We start from the raw sequence: 26,732 nt of genomic DNA on the forward strand, positions 1-26,732 counted from the left end.
AAACACATCGATTGGTTGCCTCCTGCATGCTCGCAGCCAGGGCCCAGGCCAGAGAGGAACGTGCAACCGAGGTACATGCCCTTGACCGGAATCAAACCCGGGACCCTTTGGTCTGCAGGCCAACGCTCTATCACATTGAGCCAAACCGGCTAGGGGAATATTCGTGGGGGAATATTAATAATATGGAAGACTGCACCTTTGAGGCAGGGAGACTATGGGAAATCTCTGTACTTTCTGCTCAATTTTGCTGTGAACCTAAAACTGCTCTATAAAAAAAAGTGACAAATATAGAAGACAGGCAAAAATAAAACAACGCAGCATGTGGATAAAAGAAAAAAGCAAGGGAACAAAAACCAAGAGTTACAATTAAAGGAAATTCGAACTTAGGCTGTAACACAACTGCTGGGATTCGCTCCCGCTTACCGCACCTCAGGGGGCCTCTAAGCCCCGCACATGTCCCTCCCACCTTCTGTGTCTCACTCCCCCCCCCCCCCCTGCACCCTGTGCCGTCTGCCCCTTGCTGCTCTGGACCAAATGAGTGGGTGCCATCTGCACAGCGATTCCCAGATCACAGCGGATTCCCAATTGAATGACTCATAGTAAACACAAAGATCGGGTACTCTGGCACCAAGAGCACAAGAAGGATGAGGAGGAGGACTGAGAAGTCCAAGCAAAGCAACAGTGAACATAAAGATTCTGAAGAGGAACACAAAGAGAAGATGGGAAAGCAAGCACAAAGATGGAAGTTCTGAAAAACATCAAAACAGATAAAAATGAAAGGAGGAAAAGGTTAGAGCCTCCGGGGATACAAAAGTAAAGAAGGAAATGGCTGCCCAGCCGGTATGGTTCAGTGTTTGAGCGTCAACCTATGAACCAGGAGGTCCCAGTTCAATTCCCAGTCAGGGCATATGCCTGGGTTGCAGGGTTGATCCCCAGTGTGAGGGGTGCAGGAGGCAGCCCATCAATGATTCTCTCTCCCTCTCCTTTCTCTCTGAAATCAATAAAAGTATATTAAGAAAAATGGCTTCTCAAGGCCACTACAAATTAAAGATGAGCCTGAAGGTGACGGCTGCTTTGTACCTAAAGAGGATCTGAAGCCATTGAGGAGACCTCCACATGAGGAGGATGCTGATTATAAACCCAAGAAAAGTAAAACAGGATATCAAGAAAGAAGAAACAAAAACTAGAAGAAGAAGAGGATAGGGAATTGGAAAAAAAAAAAAAAAAACAAGAATAAAGTTAAAAAAGTTCCTGAGCCAGATAGCAAGAAAAAGAGTCTGAAGAAGAGAAGCAGCTGAAGTGGAAATGGTGGGAAGAAGAGCACTACCCAAGGGCACCAAGTGGAAATCCCTAGAACATAAAGGTCCTGTATTTGCTCCACCAGATGAGCCTCTTCCAGAGTGAGTCCAGTTGTACTGCGATGGTCAAGTCATGAAGCTGAGCTCCAAAGCAGAAAAAGTCGTTACTTTCTTTGCAGAAATGCTTGACCATGAATATACTACTAAAGAAATATTTAGGAAAATTTCTTAAAAGACTGGAGAAAGGAAATGACTAATGAGAAGAATAGTATTACTAGCCTAAGCAAATGTGACTTTTAACCAGATGAGCCAGTATTTCGAAGCCCAGTCAGAAGCTTGGCAACAGATGAGCCAGGAAGGGAAACTGAAAACCGAAGAGGAGAATGAAATTACTGAAAGAATATGGCTTCTCTATTATGGTTAAACTCAGGATTGCTAACTTCAAGACAGAACCGCCTGGGCTTTTCCGTAGCTGTGGCAACCATCCCAAGTTGGGCATGCTGAAGAGGCAGATCATGCCCAAGGACATAATCATCACCTGCAGCAAAGATGCCCAGATTCCTTCTCCTTCTCACACTCTTCTGAACATGCTCTGCAGCAGTGGCCTCCTTGTTCCCAAATCCAGTGGGCACTGTTTTCAGACCCGAATTTTGACCTCTCTGCTCCACCTGACCAGTTGAGCTTCCCCTTTCCATAACAATACATTCTCACAGTTTTCTTGGCTCTTTCATTGTCATCTCCTTCTAATGGTGCCTTTTCCCCCTCCCCGCAAAATGTTATATCTGTGTCCCCATTGTCGTCTCCTTTTAGACATCCATTCCTCTGACCTTTACAGGCTGGTGTTTTCCAGCGTCCCATGGCCCCATGGCTTTTCACACTATACAGTCACCTGAGCAAGCTCCTCTGTGCTTTACATTCCAACCATTGCCTGAATGCTCATGTTGCTGGTCCAGATCTTTCTTTTGAGCTCTCACAGCCATATGTTAGCTAACTACTGGAAAACTGCACCAGGTTGCCCCACATGTTTCTCACACTTAGCATGTCTCATTTTGCTCTCCTGCTGTACTGTTAACTGCCCTTCTGATGCCACTCTCTACTCCTTACCCTCACAATCAGTTACCAAGTGTCCTCAAGTCTACTTCCTAAATATTGAATTCCTACCTCTCAGGGACACTGCCGCCACCTTGCTTCAGGCCAGACTTCTGATTTCCCTTCCATTAAAATGTCTCCCTCTAATTCAGCCCCCTAACACTGAAACCAGAGTGGTTTTCTGAAATGCTAATCTAATTGTGTTCCTTTGCGGCTTAAAATCTTTCCATGGTTCCCCATTGCTCTCAGATCTGCAGCTTTGTCATCATATGGTCTTTGTCTCCCCAGACTAATCGACTAATCCAGCGGTTCTCAACCTGTGGGTCGCGACCCCTTTGGGGGTCAAACGACCCTTTCACAGGGATGGCCTAAGACCATCAGAAAACACATATATTATTACATATTGTTTTTGTGATTAATCACTATACTTCAATTATGTTCAATTTGTAACAATGAAAATACATCCTGCATATCAGATATTTACATTACGATTCATACCAGTAGCAACATTACAGTTATGAAGTAGCAACGAAAATAATTTTATGGTTGGGGATCACAACATGAGGAACTATATTTAAAGGTCCAGAAGGCTGAGAACCACTGGACTAATCTCTGACCCTCCCTGCCTCAAACTTTACAGTCCAGCATTTAGTGCTCTGCACAGACCATTCTGTTTCTTACCTCGATCTCTTTCCTCAATATGCTTTCTTTCTTTTTCTTTTTTTTTAAAGTAGCTATCATTAAGATAAAGAAGGATGGGGGGGGGAGAAAAACAAAAAAATAGCTATCATAGTTTTTATTTGTTTTTAAGCCTTGCCTGAGGATATTTTTTTCTATTGATTTTTAGAGAGACTGGAAGGGAGGGAGGAGGGGGAGCATTGGAGAGAGAGAGAAACATCAATGTGAGACACATGGATTGGTTGCCTCCCCCATGTGCTCTAATCATGGCTGGAATCGAACCTGAAGCCAAGGTATGTGCCCTTGACCTCCTTGACCAGGAATCGAACCTGCAACCCCTTTGGTCCGTGGGCTGACGCTCTAACCACTATGTAAGACTGGGCAGGGCCTGCCTTCTTTCTTGAGTGGCTTTCCTGACCCATGCCTGCCTAAGCCCTATTTATCCTACAGTAAACCTCTCCCTAGCTCTACCCACCCCTCCAAAAGCCAGTAAGGTGTCCCCACCCAGGGCACTCACAATTCCCTGCACCTCGCAAATTTTACATTTTTACCTGTCACTTCCCCAACCAGCTGGCCATTAAGTCAGGGCTCTTTTCGTTCCTTCAGTGCTTAGTCTATACTGAGTGCCCACAGTTCCCAAGTGCAAAAATGGTAACGTAGCTGCCATATGGGCATGTTACAATGTGGCAGACACTACAAAGCAATCCACATGCATTCCCTCGTTGTTCCTTACAACTTCCCCAAGATCACTGTTGTCACCCACATTCGTTCAGTGGGATTTAGAGAGAGGTGAAGGGGCTTGTCCCGGTCCACACAGGCAGAAAAGGGTGGAGTCTTGTTTGCTGTAAGTCCGAAGTCAAGTCTGTGCAACCAGCCATGTGCAGACTGCCAGTGCCCACTCCATCTGTTCTCTCCTTTCTCTGGGTAACAGAACCTCAATTTTATTTGGGGTGGCAATGGGCCCAGTTAATAGGCCACATTTCAGCTAGTGTGCTCTGTGACTCGGTCCTATGAGATTTCCAGAAGCCTTCAAAGGAACTGCGGATCAAGGAGGCCAAGCAGCCATGTTGGGCCATGAAAGTGGCTCTGAGGAAGACGGAGCCTGGGTTTCTGATCTCACCGCGGGCCACACTGGTCATGGTCTGGCTCCTTCCGACCTCCTGTGATGGGAACAGAAACTATCCTAAGCCACAACAGTAGAGCTCTGTTACTATGCAGCCAAACCCGACACAGAGTGAGGCTGAATCCCACCCCTCGTGATCCCCTGGGGGCCGGTGCAGAGAAAGAGAAGCCAGCATGGGTGATGTAAAGTGTTTCTTTATTTGAACATCATTCCACCTGTACTGAAGCTCAAATCCAGCAGCAGCAGAAGGGGTCTGGACCGAAATAAGTGTTACCAAGTGGGACAATGAACAGTGAGGACACATTCAGACAAAACTTACTAATGGGGTGTAGACAACACCAAGCTATCCTAACATCACACAGCACAGGCCCTCAGGTCTGCTGGTCAGAGCTCCGGGAAGGACTGTGGCTCCCTTGTTCCTTTCTCAGGAAACTGCAATCCCACCCAAAGGCTAGCCCTGAGCCTGGCAGGGGCCTGTGGAAGTTTCTTATACTGGGAACATCCCAGCTTCTCCCAAGAGAGGGTCTCCCTTTCTCAGTCCACACTGGAAGCTGGAGAAGGGGCACTCCCCTGGGTCTAGGCAGGAGTCTCAAACGAAGTCCAAGGAATTTCCCCACAGCCTTGTCTATAAGTTCCCAATGTCTTGGCTGCTCCAGGCGTGACAAGGATCTCGATTCTACCCATGCTCCTCACGCCCTCGGGAAATCAATGTTTTCCTCCATGGGTACTGGTCCCCAAAGAGGAGTTTTCACACCTCAGGGACTCAGAAGGATTTGATCAACCAGTGCTCTGAACCACGTCGAGGTTGTGGCCACGTTGGCCTGTCCTGAAAGAGTCCCCAGCTCAGGGCAGAGAGAGCTGGGGAGTGCCAGGCCCTCTGACCCAGTCACCTCAGAGACCTGCTCAAAGCTCAGCTTTCAGGGACCAAGAGTGTGAGAGACAGCTCTGCTTCCACCTCCTCCCAAAGGCTAAACCCCAGGGAGGCCATTCCACAAGCGTCCCCTGGCCACCATGGCTTCCTTCCTCCGGGCCACTCTTGGGCTTCGCTGGGGCCCTGGCTAAAGCACCTGTTACCCGTTCTGCTCCCACCTCGGCTGAAGCTTCGGGGACAGAGCTGTGGTTTGGTCCCCACTCTGATCTCTTCCCTTCCCCGTGTTACTGTGGTGTTCCTTCAACGCACCCAACACTGGTTTCCTCACCCCAAATTCCTCGGCCAGGGCAGCAGCTGGCTGAGCGGATGGTGACATGGAAACACTGTCAGACGGTCCCAAAGGGAACAAACCTCCCTCTTCTCTACCACTCACCCGCTCCAGTGGTGCTAACCTGCTCAGAAATCAGCTGGACTGTCCCCCTGATGTGAGGGCTGGCCGCCTGGGCCCGTCCTTGGTCTCCGAGCGGGTAGGTTCTAACTTCTCCACAAGGCACACGGGTTGGTGGTCCCTGGGCACAGTGCACGCACAGAAGCAGCTGCTCCCTCTTCCTCAGCATCCCGTGGCCTTCAACCTCCTCCTCTCCTTGCCCTTCCATTGCTCCCTGCATCCCAGTCTGGTCTCCCACCACTGTCTTGCCAACGCCTCCTTCCCTATCTCTAATCCTCTTTCCAGACCCCTACCTTCCCTCCCCCAGGTTCTCTGTCCCTCTGGGTCCCCCTTCTGTTCACTCCTCTCTCTCCATTTCTGGACCTCTCTGCACCCCTCTCCCCCTTGCTCTGTCTCTGCCTCTCCTTCTCCCTCCTGTCTCATTCTTTCTCCTACTCCTGTCTTCTCCCCATTCCTAACCACTTGCTCAGGGCCCTCTCTCTGCAGCCTTCCAACACTGGGCTTTGGTTTGGATCTGCCTCTCACTCCCTCCCTCCCACAAGGCTTCCCTCTCCCTTCCCTTCCACCTGGGACCCTGGTGCCCAGCCCCACCTGCAGGCAGCCTGCTGAGGAAGGTGCCAGTGGGGGCTGCAGTGCAGGGCTTGATAGGAGCAGGAGAGAGGGGGCACAGTGCTGGGCAGAGCACTGGGGGAAGGTGTTTGCCCAGGGGGAGGGTCAGGACTTGGGGAGCTCCAGGTTTCAGGAATCCTATCAGGATCCAGCATCGGATCCCGGTTGGGTCCAGATGGGGGATTTGGACAGAGGATTCCTAGAGTCTGTCTTGGAAACCCTCCCTCTCAGGTCCAACTCCAGTGGAAATGAACACAGGTTGGCAAATACATGGCACTAACTGCTTTTCTCCCCTCCTTTGGCTGAGCCAACATAACAGAATGGTGGGTCGCAGGCTCCTCTCCAGTGGGCCCTGCAGCCAGAAGCAGGCACACTGAAAGGAGCCCACATGCCGCCTGGACTCGGGCCTGAAAGGGGCTGCCTTGCGCCCAGCCAGGTGACTCTCCCGCCAGAACCATGCGGCCGTGAGGGAAGTCCGGAAACACCTGAAATCTCCCTCAGTTGCTTCTCGCCAAGCAGGAGGGAGATGCCCCCCATGGTGGGAGGAGAGGGGGAGAGAGGACTCCTCGTCTGCCCCCCCACATACTTACACACACACACACACACACACACACACACACACACACACACGCCTCGGCTCCAAGCACTGCCCATCGGGTGGCAGACCCTGGGCATATCGCAAGGCGAGAGGTGGGCAAAGAGGAGACGAGGTGGGGACAGGGTTACAAGGCCCGGGGATGGGGACGGGGTACCCTGTTCAGAGGTGACCTGCAAGTTCAAGTTATGCAGAAAAGTATCAAAGAGGCAAGACAGTGTCTGCCCTTAGCAAATGCCAGGGTCAGGCAGCACAAGAAGGGGCAGAGGGGCGGTACCTCCCCTGATGCCCCACGGTTAGGCCCCTCCCCAACCTCCAACCCTAACAACAGGGCCAAAGGGTCTGTGCTGTACAAAACAAGCTGGGGTCGAGGGTTCAGTCAGCAGCACGACGTCCCAGCAGAGAGGCCAGGCCAGCCCCAGGCAGAGCCACCCCTGGCCCTTGCTGCCTGGAGTCCTGGTGTCTCCAGTTCCCTCTGGGGCTGTGTGTCCTTTCTCAGACTCGGGGCTGGACAGAGCGCCAGTAGACAGGGCGCCAGTAGACAGGGAGGCCCTTGTGTTCTCCCTCGGTGCAGCTCAGACTCCTTCAGGAGAGCTGGGAGCAGGCTGGTGGTGCCTGGAGCTCTGCAAAGATGTGATGGAACCATCATCCGCCAAAAAAAAGGAAAGAGCTCGGTTGCCCTGGGGCAGTGTCTTGAATAAGTTTCTGCAGGAGGCAGGGACCAGAGGAGGCAAAGATGCGACCAGGCAGTAGCTCCCAGACCGAGGGAGCCTGGGGCACTGGAATCCCAGGGCCTCCTTCCCCGGGAGACTACCGGGCCCCCGGCCAGGTGGGAGAGGAGAGGAGACCCCAAGGGATGTCCGGCTCCCTTAGGTCAGTTGAGGGAGGGGCAGAATCAGGCCCCCCCAGGCTGCACCCAGCCTCCACCTCTCTTCAAAGTCTGGAGCTGGCAGGCGGGTAACAGATGAGAAGTCAGTCTGAGATTGGGGTCTTCCCTCAGAGCTTGAATGGAGGATGAGAGGGCAAGAGATGGGACACACTGAGGATAGGCCAATTCCTGGGCTGTGATCCTGGCCTTCAGGGTCCCTGTGAGTGAGCAACGGGGCAGGGGAGGACTCCCCAGCTGGAGACATCACCCCCTGGTCGCAACACGGAGCTTACTGTAGAGCTCACAAAATCTAAGAGAGAGAGAGAGAATTGGAGAAAGTCAGAGACCACCAGGGCATTGGGGATCCCCTTGGCCCATCCTCAGGGCAAAACTGGGCAGAGTGGTGAGGTGGGGGCCCAGGCTCTGAAATCCCACCGCGGCCTCGGACTAGCTGGATGGCCCTGAGCAGGCCAGTGGACCTCAATGAGTCCCAACTTCCTCATCTGCAAGACGGCCGAACAGCCTCCTTCACAAGGTGCTTCTGAGGGTCAGAAAGACATAAAGAGCCCCAGCCAAGGACTGCGCAGTGTTCGGCACATACTAAATGCTAGAAATTATAGCAATTTATTTTATTTTGTACTTTTGTTCCGGAGGTCTTTGGCTTAGAACTGAACTGTGAGGCTCAGTCATCTTGAGCTCTTCGTGAGGATGGAGATCTCTGGACACGGATGTCCCTTTTAACACGGAGCTATTAGGGTGCCTGGGGAGGGAGGAGAGGACGCTGAGTGGGCCCACCTCACACCAGAAAGGGCAGATGGCTGTCTTAGTCACGCACTTCTGGAAGCTGCCACCAGAGGGCAGGCCCTGACTTCATACCAAGGCCACAGAAACCACAGGATATCAGGGTATCCAGGGGCAAGAGGCTCAGAGCTTAGGTTAGCAACTAGCAGCCCAGGGAGGGCTGAAAAGGGGGCAGGCAGTGGGGCAGAGCTTGGTCTTTGGGCTTGGATCTGGGTTCAAATTCTGGCTCCACCACTTAGGTGGCTTTGAGCAAGTGACTGGACCTCTCATTTGTAAAATGGTGGTCATGATGCCCGCCTGACGGGGAGTGGGGCGGAGTGGCAGCTTTTACAGAGCGTTCACCAGGTGCCCCGTTGCAGGCACAGTCTTTCTTTCTTCCTCACAGGACAACCCGTATTACCATAAGTACATGTATGTTTAAACTATACGGTGGTATTTTCCACCACACTCGTTTTGTGAATGCAGGAAACTGAGGCTCACGGAGGTGAAGTCACTTCTTAGCTCAGCCTGCTTCCAATACAGACGATCTGCTTCCACAGTCTAAGGGTTCCACCACAATGCCAAACTACCACCCGCCAAATGAGATAGTCTTCACCACCATTAGCCCTATTTTATAGATGAGAAATTCCAAGAGATGAATATAATTAATGGAAAGTGCTAAACATAGGTCCAGCTCAGGCTAATAGCTCACGGAAGGGTGTGACTATGAAAATGACTACTATTTCTCACAGCGGAGAACGCACACCCAGACAGACCGGGGTCTGTCCGTCGAAGCCCTGCAGTGTCTCCCCTTGCTCTGGGGGCAGGGCGGGCCCTTGGGTCAGAAGACCAGCCCTCCAGTGGAGAACAATCTGGCACTGTCATTTCAATGGTAAGTGTGCAATTTAACTTCTGGAAAGACACCAAGAAGACACTTGTGTATAAGAAGACACAGACAAAAATGTTCATTGTAGCATTGCCAGGAATAGTAAAAACCTGGAAGTCTCCCTAAGAGCCCCTAAAAGGAGAATGGTAAGAAAGTACAGTTCCTTTATTTCATATGATGCTAAGCACTGGATAAACAGGGCAAGATGATTCCCCATGAAATGAGAGACAGATCTTTACAACATGCTCTGGAGTGGAGCACAAAAATCGAGCTGAGGCGGGGGTTTGTTTAGGATGATACCCGTGCTATGTCATATTAGCACTTAACACTACTCTCTGTTTTATAAAAGGACAGATCAGGTTTGAAGACACACAGGTAAGCACTGACAACAGTGACAACCCGTAAGGTTCTGGCCTTAGGTGTAAGTTGTTTCTTTGTTGTATTTTAGTGTTACCTGATATACATATACTATATAATAAAACCCTGATCTGCAAATCGACCAAACGGTGGCATGACTGGTGAAATGACCGGTCGCTATGATGCTTACTGACCACCAGGAGGCAGACGCTCAACAAAGGAGCTGCCCCCTGGTTGTCAGTGCGCTCCCACAGGGGGAGCACTGCTCAGCCAGAAGCTGGGCTCACAGCTGGCGAGTGCAGTGGCAGTGGCAGGAGCCTCTCCCGCCTCTCTGGCAGTGCTAAGGAACAGCGAGCTCAGTGGTAAAGAACAGTGAGCAGGTGAGCGGTAAGGGGCGAAGGGTCCCAGACTGCAAGAGGGATCCTGGACTGCGAGAGGGATGTCTGACTGTGAGAGGGATGTCTCCTGAGGGGTCCCAGACTACGAGAGGGTGCAGGCCAGGCTAGGGACACCCCCCTGCATGAATTTCATGCACCAGGCCTCTAATTGCAATATACTAGGTATAAAGCACTGTTCAAGAACTGTAACTCTACCAATAATGTGCATCCACCTCCCTGTCCACATCTGCTCCTGGCTTCCCTCATCCGTTCTACCATTTATATTTCTCGTTTCCTTGTTGTTGTTTTTTTAAAAACACACACACCCATATCACCATAAATATATGTGTGTTTAAACTATACATTGCTTAGTGGTGCTTGGTGTTTGAGCTCAATATAAATTTCACTGTGTCCTCTTCTGGAACTTTATTCTCCACTGCCCCGCGGGCCCCCCCCCCCTCCCATGTTTCCAGCGGGTACCCATTCTGTTACTATAAACTGAGGTTCATTCATTTTCAGTTATGAACTATTCCGTGGTGTGAATATATCACCATTTGTCTATCCAGCCTCCTGTCCATAGCCACGTAGGTTGCTTTTAGTTGTCTGCTATTTTGAAACTGCTGCCAAGAGCATTCTTGCCCGTTTCTCATGGGTTTATCCCCACTGGCGGGTTTTGCTGGGTCCCGGGCGCGCAGCTGTTCGGATCTGAGACATAAAGCCACACTGTTTTCAAGGTGATCGTACTGCCTGTCCCATGCCCAGTTTCGCATCGCTGTTAACCTTGACGCCGCCCCGCCCGCCCCTGCCCACCGGCGCGTGCACTCGCCTTTGTTGTCGGGCTTGAGCTCCTCCAGAAGCAAGTCTGTTTGCCGGTTGCCCAGCACGAAGGCGAGGAAGGAGAGGATGAGGGCGTTGAGGATGCCGATGATGGCCAGGATGTACGCCCAGCGCACCGAACAGTCCCCCAGGGAGTACTTGCCGGTCTTGGCCCCGCACATGTCCCGGATCGTCTCGGCGTCCCAGCCGTCGGGGAAGATCATGCAGCCCAGCACGAGGCACAGAGCTGAGGGGCGCGAGGCCCAGCCCCGCGGGCGGGAAGGAAGGCAGAGGGGATGGTTACTTCTCAGAGCCCGAGCACCCCCGGGAGCCCTCCTCACTCTGCTCATCAACCCAAGAGCCTGCTAACCGGTTCCCGTGGGTTCCAGAAACTCCTGGGCCTGGAATGACCGACTGCCCAGGAGAGCAGAAGCTTTCCGGAACCGGGAATGTCCCCTCCTGCCCCCATCAGATCAACTCCTTCCCGGAAATATGAGAAAAGAACCAACCACGGTCGCCTCCCTTAGCACCTTGGCCATGCTTACCCTCTCCCATCCTCCTCACCATTGGTTTATTTCGGTTGTTCATTCACATGTTTACTGACTGATATTTTCCTTTCCGTCACGACATGGAAGTATGTCCTCATTCACAGTTGAGCACTGTGCTCAGAGAACAGACTGGGGTGAGAACGATGGGGGTTGAGCCTAGTTCTTTCGCTTACTCAGTCCATGACTTTGGGGGTGCCTCCTGTTTGTCTGTGGGATGGGAATCAGAGTGAATACTTACCTCCCAAGGTGGTTGTGAGGATTAAGTGAAGTCATGCTTGAAAGACCCTTAGCACAGTGCCAGGCATTCACTCACTCAGGTAGTATCTATTGAAGGCCTACCTTCTCTGTGCCAGGCACTGGACTAGGCAAGGGGCAGGGTACTTGGACTCGAGACTCATGAAGCTTGCACTTTAGGTGGGGGATGGGGGGAGAGAGATCCATTAGAGCAGGGGTCCTCAAACTACGGCCCGCGGGCCACATGCAAATACAAATATTGTATTTGTTCCCGTTTTGTTTTTTTACTTCAAAATAAGATATGTGCAGTGTGCATAGGAATTTGTTCATAGTTTTTTTTTAAACTATAGTCCGGCCCTCCAACGGTCTGAGGGACAATGAACTGGCCCCCTGTTTAAAAAGTTTGAGGACCTCTGCCTTAGAGAAAAGCCTTAAAGGGCTCAAATCCTGGCTCAGCTATTTCCTAGATGTGTGATCTCGAGCCAGTTCTGTCACCTTTGAGCTTCAGTTTTCTCATCTGTAAAATGGGGATAATGATGGCAATCAAGTAATCGTAAAGATTACAACAAGCAGTAAATGTGAAGTACTTGACACAGTAAGTCCGGCATAAATGTTAGCTGTTACTATTAAAACTAATCATGATAATAATAATCATGAAAATAAGGAGGGGGCTTGGTTTCAGATGAGGGGAGAGGGGCAAGGCAAAGGAAAAAAAAAGCATTTGGCCCAGCCGATGTGGCTCAGTGGTTGAGCATTGACCTATAAACCAGGAGGTCACGGTTAGATTCCCAGTCAGGGCACGTGCCCTGGTTGCAGGCTCAATCCCCAGTGAGGGGCATGCAAGAGGCAGCCGATCACTGATTCTCTCTCATCATTGATGTTTCTATCACTCTCTCCTCTCCCCTCCTCTCTGAAAAAAAAAAAGAGCAAAAACAGTCAAAATGGGTCCCTGCTGATTCCTTGCTGGGAACCCGCTCCCTCTGAGTTTAGTGACCCACTTGGGTCAATCTCTTGGGCTCTTCCTAGTATTTACCCTAGTGAGTGGGACTCAACTGTGAGCCAATCAGCACATTGTATTTCTCTGATAACTAATTGGCTCAGAGAGGGGCAAGGCCCCAGACGCTGTGCCCTCTGCTCCTCCCTCCCCTTGTAGTGCTGGTTGCCGTGTGACCTGAGACTGTGCAGTTTGATGTTGCCATCTTTGTGTCTGATGGTACCGCCAGCGACAGGATTACTGTGTATGAAACCCAAAGGTTCCGTGCTGGCCAACTGAGTGCTTAACCTGGGTTTTATTTTTATTTTATTTTTTTAAAATATATTTTTATTGATTTCAGAGAGGAAGGGAGAGGGAGAGAGAGATAGAAACATCAATGATGAGAGAGAATCATTGATTGGCTGCCTCCTGCATGCCCCCTACTGGAGATGGAGCCCACAACCCGGGCATGTGCCCTTGACGGGAATGGAACCTGGGACCCTTCAGTCTGCAGGCCGACGCTCTATCCACTGAGCCAAACCAACCAGGGCCTTAACCTGGATTTTAGATGACAGCAATGACAAAGTGGAGGTGGGGGTCAGTTCTACCCACTGTCCACGAGGCCCATCTAGTTCCCAGGATAGGGACGGGGCCCTAAGCTTTGCCACCTTCCTCCTGAGACCCCAGACTCCTGCCTGACAGCGAAGTGGGGGCCCTCCTCCCTTCCTCCCCCCTTTCTCGTTTGGCCTCCTCTGGCCTCCCCTCCCCTCCTGTTGATAGTGTCCCCCTGCCCCTAGGTTGTTTCCCATGCTGAAGCAGGGCTCCAGCACAGCACTGTGACCACACACATCCAGCAGGCTTCCTCCCTCTGCAATGCTCGCCTCCTCCGACAGGGGGCTCAGCTCCAATGGAACACCGGGCCACCTAAGTGCTGGGAAAAGAGTTCCTGCCAAGCGGATGGCAAATGCAAAGTGCTCTGCAGCAGAAATGAGCTGGGCGAGTTAAGGAATTCAACAAATTTGAAGACACCCATTAGACCAGCGGTTCTCAACCTGTGGGTCGCGACCCCTTTGGGGGTTGAACGACCCTTTCACAGGGGTCGCCTAAGACCATCGGAAAACACATATATAATTACATATTGTTTTTGTGATTAATCACTATGCTTTAATTATGTTCAATTTGTAACAATGAAAATACATCCTGCATATCAGATACATTACGATTCATAACAGTAGCAAAATTACAGTTATGAAGTAGCAACGAAAATAATTTTATGGTTGGGGGTCACCACAACATGAGGAACTGTATTAAAGGGTGGCAGCATTAGGAAGGTTGAGAACCACTGCGTTAGACACTCAAATGGAGAGGAAAGCTGGGGGGCGGGTGGGGTCAGTGCTGGAGATGTAACCAGTGGCGCTGTAGGCGTGCAAATCCCTGAGATTGAACACAACGGAAACTCGAAGAGGAGTCTCAGGACTGAGCCCAGGGGTGCTCCAGCATTTACTGGGTGGCAACAGAGGAGGAGCCTATGGAGAAAGCTTGGTGCATTCGTCTCCCCAGATGTCCCTGACACTTTGCAAAACCTTCCAGGTCCCTGTCAGAGAGGGGAGGAGAATCGAACTTCAGGGTGGAGAGATTAGAGAAAAGGAGCGGACTCAATGCAGCCCTTAGCCCGGTGCCTCCCACCCATACACACACACACACACACACACACACACACACTTACACACACACATACACACATACTTACACACACATATACTCACACACACTCATACACACACATACACACACATTTACACACACTCACACACACATACTCACACACACACACACACACACACTCACACATACACACACACTCACACACACACACACACACACACACACACACCAACCCCCAGCAAGAGGCAGGAATGAGGAAAAAGCCTGGGGAGAGGACAAACCCAGTCAGCCCCTCCTCCTTCTCTCCAGCCCTCCCCTCCTGGGGTTCCGTGTTTCCTCTCCGACCGGGAGCATTCCTCGTCTCCATGGAAACCGCTCAGCATCTCCAGCTCCGGCCTTCGCCGGAGAACCTGAAATCCAGCGTTCAGCCCTCAAAGAGGTTTTCTCCCAGTGGCTCTGCGTCCCCTCTGTCTCTCTGCTCACCATTGACCGTCTCTCTCTGTCTCTGCCTCTCTAATCGCATGTCCATTCCTTTCTCTCTCCACCCTTTGCGTCTTCCCTTACAGCCTCTCCATATCCCCCTCTTGGGCTAGTCTTTATGGTGCTCAAGACTCAGTCTCCACTCGACCTTTGACCCTGGCTCTTCCCTCTTCGGTTTAGATCTCTCGGCATTTAACATTCACTCACCACTCCTCCTCCTCTCTTCCTTTTCTGGCTTCTCTTCCTTCCCTGTGTCTATATCTCTTGGCCCTTTCCTTTCTCGGGCTCTCCCCTTGCACATTCCACATGTACATTCTGAGTGCCAGGCACTGTGCACCCTGGCAGGCATGGTTTCTGACCTCGGAAGCGGAGCTGTGTGGGGAGGAATAAAATCAGGTCCACACACACTGCTTGGGAGGACACAGACTAGGTACTGAGACCCTGAATAACGGTGCTCAGAGGGGCTGGGGGTGGAGTCTCTCTCCCCATCTCTCTCTTTCTCCGCCTCCTTGGCTCTGCAGGGTTTCAGGTGGTGGCTATGTGGCCCCAAAGGCTGCTCTGGGAATGGGAAACAACAGAAATCCAGCAAACGGAGGAAAGCAAACCAGATGGGCTGCTCTGGACCTCTGGGAAGAGAGGAAAAGACCACGAGGACAGCCTACACCAGGAAAAGAGGCTCAACCATCAGGAGGTGGAATGACTACAGGCAAGGCAGCCTTCAGCATCCCCATTTGCTGGATGAGGAAAGTGAGGCTGAGGTCTTTGGAGTCCGAGTTCAAGTCTCTTGCAAATAATCAGCTGGCTGAAGAGCTGGCTGTTTCAAGCAAGATACAGGCACCGGTGCAGGGTGCAGCATTCCCGATGCTTGGCCTGGTCATTCTTCCTGGCGGGGGCCATCCTGTGCACTGTGGGATATTTCACATCATCCCTGGCTTCTACCTGCCACACGTCAGCGCCACCACCACTCCCAGTCATAATAAAAATGTCTCTAGCCCAGCTGGTGTGGCTCAGTGGCTGAGCGTAGACCTATGAACCAAGAGGTGACAGTTCAATTCTCGGTCAAGGCACATGGAAAGGTCACGGGTTTAATTCTTGGACAGGGCACATACCCAGGTAGTGGGTTCGATACCCAGTAATGGTGTGTACAGGAGGCAACTGATCAATGTTTCTCTCTCACATTGATGTTTCTCTCTCTCTTTCTGCCTCTCCCTTCTTCTCTCTGTAAGATCAATATAAACATATTCTCAATATAGGATTAAATAATAATAATAATAATAATAATAATAATAATAATAATAAAAATGATGACAGAAGACTTCCCTAACCTGGTAAAAGAAATAGACATACAAGTCCAAGAAGCACAGAGTCCCAAACAAGATGAACTGATGAACTCAAAGAGTGCCACACCAAGACACATCATAATAAAATGCAAAAGGTTAGAGACAAAGAGAGTAAAAACAGCAAGAGAAAAGCAGTAACTCCCAAAGACTGTCAACTGATTTCTCAACAGATATGTTGCATGCCAGATGGGATTGGCAAGAAATATTCAAAGTGATGAAAAGCAAGGACCTACGACCAAGATTACTCTATCCTGAAAAGCTATCATTTAGAATTGAAGGACAAAGAGCTTCCCCAACAAGAAAAAGTTAAAGGAGTTCATCACCACCAAAACAATATTATATGAAATGTTAGAGGGTTTTATTGAAGAAGAAGATAAAAAAAATAAAATGGTAATAAATACATATTGATCAACAATTGAGCCGAAACCGGTTTGGCTCGGAGGATAGAGCGTCGGCTTGCGGACTGAGGGGTCCCAGGTTCGATTCCGGTCAAGGGCATGTACCTGGGTTGCGGGCACGTCCCCAGTAGGAGATGTGCAGGAGGCAGCTGATCGATGTTTCTCTCTCATCGATGTTTCTAACTCTCTATCTCTCTCCCTTCCTCTCTGTAAAAAATCAATAAAATATATTTAAAAAAAAAACCTGAAAAAAAAAAAACAAAAAAACAATTGAGTCTACAAACAAAATGACCAAGAACAGAAACAGACTCATTCAGAGAACTTTTTGTTGATTGCCAGATGGGAGGTGGGAAGTGGGGGAAGGGATTAAGAAGTACAAATTGGTTGTTATAGAATAGTCATGGGGATGTGAATTACAGCATAGGGAATATAGTCAATAATATTCTGATAACTAGGCTGGGTGCAGGATCTATTGGGATGATCACATATTAAGTTATATAATGTCTAGTCACCAGGGTGTACAAAAATATTTTTTTTAAAAGCCTCCCATACCCCCAAATATCCAGGTTTCAGTGACTTAATGTTCTACTTATAGAGAATAATTTCTTAGTCCAGCACTGGATTTTCCTTGTAGTTCTATTTTATTTTGTACAGTAAATATGTACAAGTATAGTGGAAAATTTAAAAACACAGAAAAGCATCAAGAAGAAAAAAATCATTTGTAATCTCCCACTGGAAGTTAAATAATAATAATAATATTTGTGTATATAGTCTTCCTATATAATATAACTTGTAAAGTAAAATGGGAACATTTTACTTTAAAAATGAAAAAAAAGATGTACATCACTAATCATTAGGGAAATGTAAATCAAAACTACAATGAGATACCACTTCACACCCAGTATGATGGCTTTAATAAAAACCTCAGATAACAGCAAGGCTATGAGAAAACAGGAACCCTCATACACGGCTGGTGGTAATGCACAATGGTGTGGTCACTTTGGAAAACAATGTGGCAGTTTTTCAAAATGATAACTAGCCCTAGCCGGTTTAACTCAGCGGATAGAGCATTGGCCTGAGGACTGAAGGGTCCCAGGTTTGATTCCAGTCAAGGGCGTGTACCTTGGTTACAGGCTTGATCCCTGGCTCTGGTCAGGACAGTATGGGAGGCAACCAATCGATGTGTCTCTCTCACATCGATGTTTCTCTCTCTCTGATTCTCCCACTCCCTTCCACTCTCTTTAAAAATCAATGGGAAAATATCCTCAAGTGAGGATTAATAGCAACAACAAAAAATGTTAACTATAAGGTTGCCATTGAGCCACCCATTCCACTCCTAGGTACATACCCAAGAGAAATGAAAACATGTGTCCATACAAAAACTTGTACACAAATGTTCATAGCATTATTCATAATAGCCAAAAGGTGGAAGCAACCCAGCTGATGACTTAGTAAACAAAATGTGATATATCTACAAAATGGAATATTAGTCACAAAAAGGAATAAAGTATGGATACATGCTACAACATGAGGAACCTCAAAAGCATTATACAAAGTGAAAGATGCAAGTACAAAGACCACATAGTATATGATTCCATTTATACTGGTATGAACTGTCCTGAATAGGCTAATATATAGAGACAGAAAGTAGATTAGTTGTTGCTTAGAGGCCGAGCAACCTAATGGAGAAATTGTTTAGGGAGCGATAGCTAAAGGACATGAGGCTTCTTGAATTTATGAAAATATCCTAAAATTGATTGTGGTGATGGTTCCACAACTCTGTGAATATGCTAAAAAAACAAAATAAAACACTCCACCCCACTGAATTATACCGTTATATGGGTGAATTGTATGGCATATGAGTTCTACCTCAATAAAGCTATTATCAAAGAAAGGGAGTGGGCAGTTTAGTCTCTCTCTCTCTCTCTCTCTCTCCCCCCCCCCCCCCCATCTCTGTCTCTCCACTCATTCTGAAGTCTCCTGCCAACAAATGAGTGTGGCTAGATCCCTCCAGCTTCAGTCAACCTTCAGAAGACTGCAGCCCCCACTGAGGTCTTGGTTGCAACTTCATAAGAGACCTTGAGCCAGAATACTCACCTACATTGCTCCCAAATTCCTGTGACTCACAGAAACAGAAATTATAAATGCTTGTTGCTTTAAGCCCTTAAGCTCTGGGGTAATTTGTTAAACAACAATAGATAACTGATTTATGTTTCAAAGTATTGTTTGCATTTGCTTGTATATTTATGGGATTTCTTGGAAAGGATACTCAAGAACTGGTAACAATGATTACCTCTGGGAAGATCATTGAGGGATGAGGGCAAGGAGACTTACACCGGATTGTATACCTTTTTTGCCTTTTGGATTTTGTATCATGTGCATTTATTAAATTTTCCAAAAAGTAAATAAATGTCTGGAAAATTTTTAAACAAAAAAAGTAAACAACTATCTGCTGCTTACAGATAAAGCCTAAACGTTTTACGGTGGCACAGAAAGCCTCCACACTCCGTCTCCCAGTTTCACCTCTCCTTGCCCTAATTGCTTGTAGTCCCCAAAACACAACAGGCTATTTCCTACATCCATGCCTTTGATCATGCTGTCTCTTCTGCCTGGTTGCCTTTCTCCTTCCCTCCCATCCTTTAAGACTCAGCACAAATGCTGTCACTTTTTGAAAGGCTTTCTTGGTTGTCCATAACTGTGTCAGAAGTCCCCTCTGTGCCCCCAGAATAGCCTATGCGTGATTCCAGTCATTTCATGTGCCGTACATAGGTGATGATCTGTTTTCTTCTCTGCCTCTTTCATTAGACTGTGAGCTCTCTGGGAGTGAGGACCCTTAATCAAGATTCCCAGAGCTGAGCACAGTGCCAGACACACAGTAAAGGAAGGATGTGAGGGGAGGGGAAGAGAGAAGGAAGGGAGGTGGGAGGAAGGAAAGAAGGGAGGGAGGGAGAGTTAGGGGAGGAAGAAAGAAAATGAGAGAGGGAGAGAGGAAGGGAGGAAAGAATTCCCCCAATGTGCTCAGCAGTGTTATACACATCAACAAAGACTTAACTGGATGAGTAAAATCCTAAACCAAACCTAAAACAACCAGCAAAAAATGGGGAGGAATGTGAATGCATATTCCTAGCTGTCGTGACAGAAGCTCCCGTCATGGCTGTTCCTGGCCCAGAGGCCCCCGCTGATTAAGGACACACATCTGGAAGGCTGGACGATCTCACCTCGATCTCACCTCGGGATCACCAACCAGGCCCTGCTGCCACCTCCACCGTCAGTCTCCTCATCCCCCACTCCATCTCACACACTCTGTTCTCTGCTGTGACTCCTACTATGTGGCACATAGTAGGCACTCAATATTAAAGGAGTTGTGGTCAGAATCATCCCCCTTCTGTGGATAGAGGGTCTCACTTTGTGACCATGAAATTATCTCTTTTCTCTGGGACTCAAGTTTTTTTTTTAATCTGTGAAGTGAAGGAGTTGGACAAGCTGACTGGTAAGACCCTTTCCAGCTGGTAGTTGATGACTTCTCAAGGCCTCTGACCATCAGTCCAAACTCTTCCACCAGAGCATTAGGACCCCTCACCAACTGCTTTTCACTCGGACTATGTCACAGAAATAGCAATGGCCATGTATTGAGTGTTTATTGTACACCAGGAACCATACCCTGCATTTTACACCCATCATTGCGTTTATTTCTTTCTACCACCTTTGAGGTAGGTACAATAATAATCTCCATTTTACAGATAAGGACACAGATTCAGAGAGGAAAACCTACTTATCCAAGCCCACACAACTGGGAAGTGGCAGACGGGAATTTTAAGTCCTCTGTTCTTCAACCACTATCCCACACTGCCCCCTCGGACCCTCAACCAGGCTTCCAACCTGAGTGTCTACTCCAGCCAGCAACCTCCCCTTGGCTAACCTCACCCAACCCACAGGCAGGCACAGAGTACACAGAGCTCACAGCTGTAACTTGTAACCTTCGTATTCCCTTCCTGGGCTCCAGTTCTAGATCCTTTAGGACTTGTGTTAAGTCTCACCTCCACCCTTCACTAGATGTGTGGCCTTTGGGCAAGCCATTTTAACAGGTGAAGATTAAATGACATAATGAATGTGAAAATGTCTAGCACAGAAGCTGGCACATTGTGTGTTCTAGGTAAATGGGGAAGACCAGGCCAAGAGGAGTATAGATGTCCCGAGAAGCCCTGAAAAGCTGACCCCTAACTCCACAGAGAGCCACCTGGGTCTTCCAGCCTCTCTACTTTGCATTCAACCCTTCTGGCAAATACATCCTGCCTCTATCCCCACCATTCATGCTCCTTTATAAATCCTTGGGCTTTAGAGTCAGAAAAGCTGAGTTATAATCCTGGCTCCACCACTTACCACTTATGTGACCTTGGACAAGTGACTTCTTCCTCTTTGAGGCTCAGTGTTCTTATCTATAAAATATCAATAATTGCCCAGCTGGTGTGGCTCAGTGGTTGAGCGTCGATCTGTGAACCAGGAGATCGTGGTTCAATTCCCAGTCAGGGCACATCCCCGGGTTGCAGGCTCAGTCCCCAGTAGGGGGCGTGCAGGAGGCAGCTGATTGATGATTCTCTCTCATCATTGATGCTTCTGTTTCTCTCCCTCTCCCTTCCTCTCTGAGATCAATAAAAAGATATCTTAAAAAATATACCAATAATGGCACCTATTCCATAGGATTGCTGTGAGGATTAGAAAATAGTATGCGTGTAAATGTTTAGCAAATGCTCAAGCATTTAGTAAAGGCTCAGAAAATATTAACGATTTTTCCTGAATAATAATAACAGTCATAGCTGCCTACTGATTAGAGTCCAAACTCCTTGATTCAGTATTGAGAGCCTTGCACCTTGTAGCCCTATTGCTCCTTCCTGGCCTCTTCTCCCTCCTGCTATTCCCCTATGTGGATGTCACGCTCAGTCCAGACGTGGCTTTCTTACCTCTGTGCCTCTGTCCATGATCTTCCTCTCCATTAAGAATGCTCTCCCAAACCTCACACCTGTCCACACCCTGTCCTGCTCGAGTCTCACCTTTCAAGTAAGCCCATAGCCTCCTCTATTGTCCTGAGTTTCCACTCTGTCTGCACTTGTCTTACCTACAGTATCCCTCTTCCAGTGGTCACATGTGACTTCTCTTTGCAGGAATTGACCTTCCTCTACTACCAGCCCACGTGTTCTAGGGATTAATTAAGAGGTGGACACCTGACCAAAACTGAGCCAATAAGAATCAGCTCTGGAACTTTCGCTGGAACCATTGAGTAACAGGTGTTCTTTTTCAACAGGCATTGCTAAGCTATAGCAATGCAGTTTCAGAGCTGTTAGTAGCTGTATTTATCACCTTTAAGAGAGAAGCAGACTTGCCCTGGCTTGTTTGGCTCCGTGGATAGAGCGTCGGCCTGTGGACTGAAGGATCCCAGGTTCAATTCTGGTCAAGGGCACATATCTGGGTTGTGGGCTCAATCCCCACTGGGGGTTGTGCAGGAAGCAGCCAATCAATGATTCTCTCTCATCATTGATGTTTCTATCTCTCTCCCTCTCCATCTCTCTCTGAAATCAATAAAAATATATATTTTTACAAACTTTAAAGAGAGAAGTAGGCTTAAAAATAAGCCAATACAGAGGAACAAAGAAATGGAGAGAGACATATTATAATGGCATTATTTGATCACCTAGGTCCATCCATGCCTGAAACCAGATACTCTTGACTTTTAAGTTATGTGAATCAAAAACACTACCCTCTTTATTACTTAAAATTTTTAAAAATTGTTGAAACCGGTTTGGCTCGGTGGATAGAGCGTCGGCCTGCAGACTGAAGGGTCCCGGGTTCGATTCTGGTCAAGGGCATGTACCTTGGTTGCGGGCATATCCCCAATAGGAGATGTGCAGGAGGCAGCTGATGGATGTTTCTCTCTCATCAATGTTTCTAACTCTCTATCTCTCTCCCTTCCTCTCTGTAAAAAATCAATAAAATATATTTTTTAAAAAAATTTTTTTTAATTATTTTATTTTTAGAGAGGAAGGAAGGGAGAGAAAGAAACATCTATGTGAGAGATTGAACCTGCAACCTAGGCATGTGCCCTGACCAAGAATCGAACTTTCAACCTTCTGGTGCACAGGATGATGCTACAAACAACTGAGCCACACTGGTCAGGGATACTCTATATTATTTTTATTTATTTCAGCCAGTTTGAGTTGGGTTTCTATCACTTGCTAGTGAAAGACCGCTGACCAATATAGTGATCTAATTAGATGATAACTTGAGAGCAGGAACTGCACTTTATAGCCTTATAAAATGCTCTCAAATCCTTGGGGGCAGGGATGATCTTAGTGTCACAGCACATAGCATAGGATGATCACAAAGCAGGTAAGGAATAAACTCAGAAATCTCTAACCAAAATGGAATCAACTGCTCAACTCTGATAACAGCCCTCAGGGGTGGGACAGTAGCACAAGAGAAAGAGCACTGGGCTAGGAGTCAAGACTGATTTACTCACTTACTGGCTGTGTGACTTTGGGTAAAACCGTAATTTCTCTGGGCTCAGTCTCTTCTCTCTAAAATGGGGGCAGGAGGCCTGGCCGGTGTGGCTCAATGGTTGAGAGTAGACTGATGAACCAGGAAGTCACAGTTCGATTCCCGATCAAGGCACATGCCCAGGTTTCGGGCTCGATCCCCAGTGTGGGGGCATGCAGGATGTATTTCTCATTCTCTCTCATCATTGGTGTCTCTCTCACTCTTTCCCTTCCTTTCTGAAATCAACAGAAATATGTTTAAAAATAAAAAATAAATGGGGGGCAGGGGAAGGTGGTATTTGAAGGAGCTGATCTCTAAGATCCCTGAAACTCTATAATTACATAGAGGTGGTGGAACAGTTCACCCAGTCCCCAAGAGTAAACCAACTTGGATTACAGAGAATTAAGAGGCCAAGAGGTCAGCAACCCATCTGCAAACTCCAAATTAAGGTTGAGGAATTGGGGGTTCCAACTGAGCATATATTCTTTCCAATTTGCCTTTGGAAGAAGAATAGAATTTAAATACATAAAATCATGTTCTGGGTACCACTGAGATATAATGGAGAGATATGCCCCATATCCTAACAATTCCCCTTTCTTACCTGCTTAAAAAAAATCTAAGTTGAATGGAGTGAAAAAGCCCAGAGGATGTCCACATGTGAATAAGCACTGACTTGTTCAAAGTAGTTCTTTTGGGAGTTTGGGCAATTCTTCCAGTGGCCCAGTACCTCTTGCCTGCATCTGTAGAAGTCCCCTTGGAAAGCAAACCAGCCTCAAGATTTTGCCCTCACTCCTTGGCTTTCATCCCAAGTGACAACTGTCAATTTGATCACCCATTCTATTTTCCACACTTGTCCCTGAGTGACTTCCAGCCATTTCCAAAAATCATATTCCTCCTTTAAAAGATGGGAGTTTCCCCTCTCAATGTTGACCTTCAAGAGAATACATCCCATGCACCCAAGATAATTCCCTACAACGTTTTCAGCAGTGGAAAAATCGACAAGTGAGAAAGCACTTCCTCCAGGGGACTCTTTTGAAGGGGCCAACACTTGTTGAATGCTAGCCCTGGCTGGGTAGCTCAGTTGGTTAGAGTGTCATCCTGATATGCCAAGGTTGCAGGTTTGATCTTCAGTTGGGGCACACATAAGAAGCAACCAGTGAATGCATAAAAATAAGTGAAAGAACAAATTGATGTTTCTCTCTCAAATCAATCAATAATAATTTTTTTAAAAAAACACTTGTTAAATGCTCTGAGGTGCTTATTTTGAAAATCTATCTCTGTTGCATGATCATCATATTTTCCCTTCTCCCTCTCACCCTGGAGGGCTCCAGATTTTTTCCTAGCCTTCCTCAGCCCTCCTCCCCCATCTTCTGGCCCCACTTTTCCTAGCCCAACTCTCTTCCCTGCCTGCAATTAGGCAAATGCCCAAGTTGCTGAATCTTCAAAATCTGTCTTCGATCGAAAGGCGGGCAGGCGTGGGGGACTCTAATGGATCCTGAAAAACTGTCTCAGCAATTTTTATTCCCAAAGGCCCTTCTCCGATTCTTAGGGTAAGATGTCTGTCTTAGCCAAACATTTCAGAGGGTCGTAGGAATTCATTCCCATTTGGGCACAGCACCAGAACCCTCCTCCCTGCATTGAGTGAGAGTGGGGAATGGAGATCAGTCCTCCAGAAACCCATGTTGCCAGGTGCTGCCAACCACCCACACTTCAAACACTGAATAGACACTATGGGCAGCCTCCTCCTATATCTTAGCACAGCACTTTAAAGTTTACAAGATACTCATTTGTTCTTGGAATCCTCTCCACTGTCTTACGGATGAGAAAACTGAACCCCAGAGAAGTAAAGTGAAAGATCCAAGTTTATGATGTCAGGAAGTTAAAGGTCAAAGTCAGATCTCTTGAGTCACCATCTCAAGTTTTTTTCAATACAACAAACATCGTTCACACCTAGAGTCACTCCTCATTCTGGTCATTATTTCCCCTAAAAAGGCTAACAGAGTGTCTCAGGGGCCCTCAGAGACTCTACCATAACTCTAACCCACCCATAAACGCAGTCTGCCCGTATCCAACCCCACAGCCCCAAAGACCCATTTCTAAGGCGTCTCTCTCATAGAATTCTCCCCTCACGGCTGAGGGACAACCGAAGGTGTGTTTTTAGACGGAGGAGCAGAATCTGTCTCTGATTCCTCCAAGAAAGGGTGCTAGAAGGAGGGAGCCGCTTCCCCCAGCTCCTGCTCTAGGGGTCCCGCCCCCGCCCCCCCCCTACCTGCCAAGAGCTGCATCCAGGCACAGATCTTGTAGACCGTGGCGGTGTTGCAGAAGAAGAACAGCGAAAAGCAGGTAATGCAGCCGAGGATCAGCACCATGGAGAGCAGCACGAAGAAGGCGGCCGCCTTGAAGGCGCCGGACGGGATGGTGCTGAAGTCAGTGAACGAGCCGCGGCAGGTGAGCTCGCGGCCCGTCAGCCCGCTGCCCACACAGTAGTGGAAGAGGCCAAAGTAGCCGGGCTTGGGGGTGCTCACGCTGTCGCCCACCCAGTAGGGCTGGATGAAGACCACCACGTTGATGATGGCGAAGCAGATGGTGAAGATGGCCCATAGCACGCCGATGGCCCGTGAATTCCGCATGTAGTGCTCGTGATAGAGCTTGGAGGCCTCCTGCGAGGGCAGCATGGTGCCCGGGGGCGGGGCCGGCGGCGGCGGCGGCTGGCGGGGGCCGCCGGCCCGGGACCGACCGCCGGGCTGCCGGGCGGGAGCTGGGGACGCACCGAGAAGCCGCCCTGAGAGCCGGGCCTGGGGCGGAGCCGGGAAGACCCCGGGGCCTGGAGTGGGGAAGCTAGCAGCGGGTCATGAGAGTGTTGGGTCGCTGTCTGTGGGTGACTTAGGAAGGGGCCATGTGAAAGTTGGGGCGCTGGGGCGAGTGAGGGGGCTGTCTGTGGTGAGCAGTGGGAGTTGGAATGGGGGGTTAGGAAGTGGTCATGGGGAGCTGGGGAAGGAGCTCGGGGGCTGGTGTTAGGGGAGTAGAGGGACCGTGCGGAGACGGATGGAGGCGGAGGGCTGGGGGCCGGTATTGGAGGATTGGCAGAGGGGCTGTATAGAGGGAGCTCGGAAGGGAGTTGGGGGGCTGGTATTAGGGACAGGAGGTCTGGTATTGGGTATCTGGGAAAGGGCTGCGGAGAGGGGAGTGGGAGCTTCTACTGTGGGGTCGGAAGGGGGTATTAGGGGCTTTCCTGGGGGGATTGGGAAGGTGATATGGGGGCTGGGACAGGGAGTGGGGGTTGGTATGAGGGTCTAAGAAAGAGAAGTAGGGGGATCAGGGTGAGGCTACATAGGAGTCGGGGGCTGGGACTGCAGGGTCTGGACCCGGGGTGGGGGGGGTCCGAGGGGCTCCTCAGAAGCCAGGGCTGGATGTAGCTGGGAGGGAGCCTAGGACTGGCGCGCCAGGGCTGGGCAGAGAGGTTCGCCAGGCCCAGGGGACGAGGGACCGGGGTCGGCAGGCAGTCTGGGCTGGGAGGGGCGGGCAGGAGATGTCCCCTGGGCGCCGGAGAGCAGCCGGGCCCGGGGAGGGCCGTGGGTGGGGGGGGGCCGGCTGCCCCGCGCCCAGGCCGGACGCACACGGAGGCTGCGGCCGCGGGGAGGGGGTGCGGGGAGACCAACCTGGGCCCGGTCCGGGGCAGCGGGTCCGGGACTGGCACGACCTAGGCGCCGCGGCTCGGCTCTCCGGGCAGCGGCGGCCTCAGCCGAGGCGGCGGCCGCGGCGCGGCCTCCA

The 26,732-nt window shown here is 49.3% G+C and overlaps 1 protein-coding gene and 1 pseudogene across 1 annotated transcript; one reads left to right on the top strand and one right to left on the bottom strand.

Annotated features, from left to right (window-relative positions):
• The first annotated feature begins 825 nt into the window (after positions 1 to 825).
• On the top strand, positions 826 to 2,179 carry LOC132215400 (DNA topoisomerase 1-like; annotated as a pseudogene).
• A 2,187-nt stretch (positions 2,180 to 4,366) lies between these two features.
• On the bottom strand, positions 4,367 to 26,732 carry LHFPL4 (LHFPL tetraspan subfamily member 4). The gene is made up of 4 exons (XM_059663457.1): positions 26,621 to 26,732; positions 25,231 to 25,719; positions 10,806 to 11,042; positions 4,367 to 7,889 (listed from the first exon to the last, which is right to left on the bottom strand). Exons 2-4 carry the CDS (start codon positions 25,634 to 25,636, stop codon positions 7,789 to 7,791), a joined length of 744 nt encoding a protein of 247 aa, XP_059519440.1. The 5' UTR covers positions 25,637 to 25,719; positions 26,621 to 26,732; the 3' UTR covers positions 4,367 to 7,788.

This window comes from Myotis daubentonii, chromosome 14, assembly GCF_963259705.1.
Source record: "Myotis daubentonii chromosome 14, mMyoDau2.1, whole genome shotgun sequence".
Lineage (NCBI taxonomy): Eukaryota > Metazoa > Chordata > Mammalia > Chiroptera > Vespertilionidae > Myotis > Myotis daubentonii.

What these genes read in the sequence shown, in the direction of transcription:
- LHFPL4 (XM_059663457.1), bottom strand. Translation starts at nt 25,636, where the DNA reads ATGCTGCCCTCGCAGGAGGCCTCCAAGCTCTATCACGAGCACTACATG. An exon ending in CTGGATGCAGCTCTTGGCAG is followed by an intron (nt 11,043 to 25,230) that starts GTAGGGGGGGGG and finishes CGCGCCCCTCAG; the next exon opens with CTCTGTGCCTCGTGCTGGGC. An exon ending in GCTCAAGCCCGACAACAAAG is followed by an intron (nt 7,890 to 10,805) that starts GCGAGTGCACGC and finishes TCTCTCTCTTAG; the next exon opens with ATTTTGTGAGCTCTACAGTA.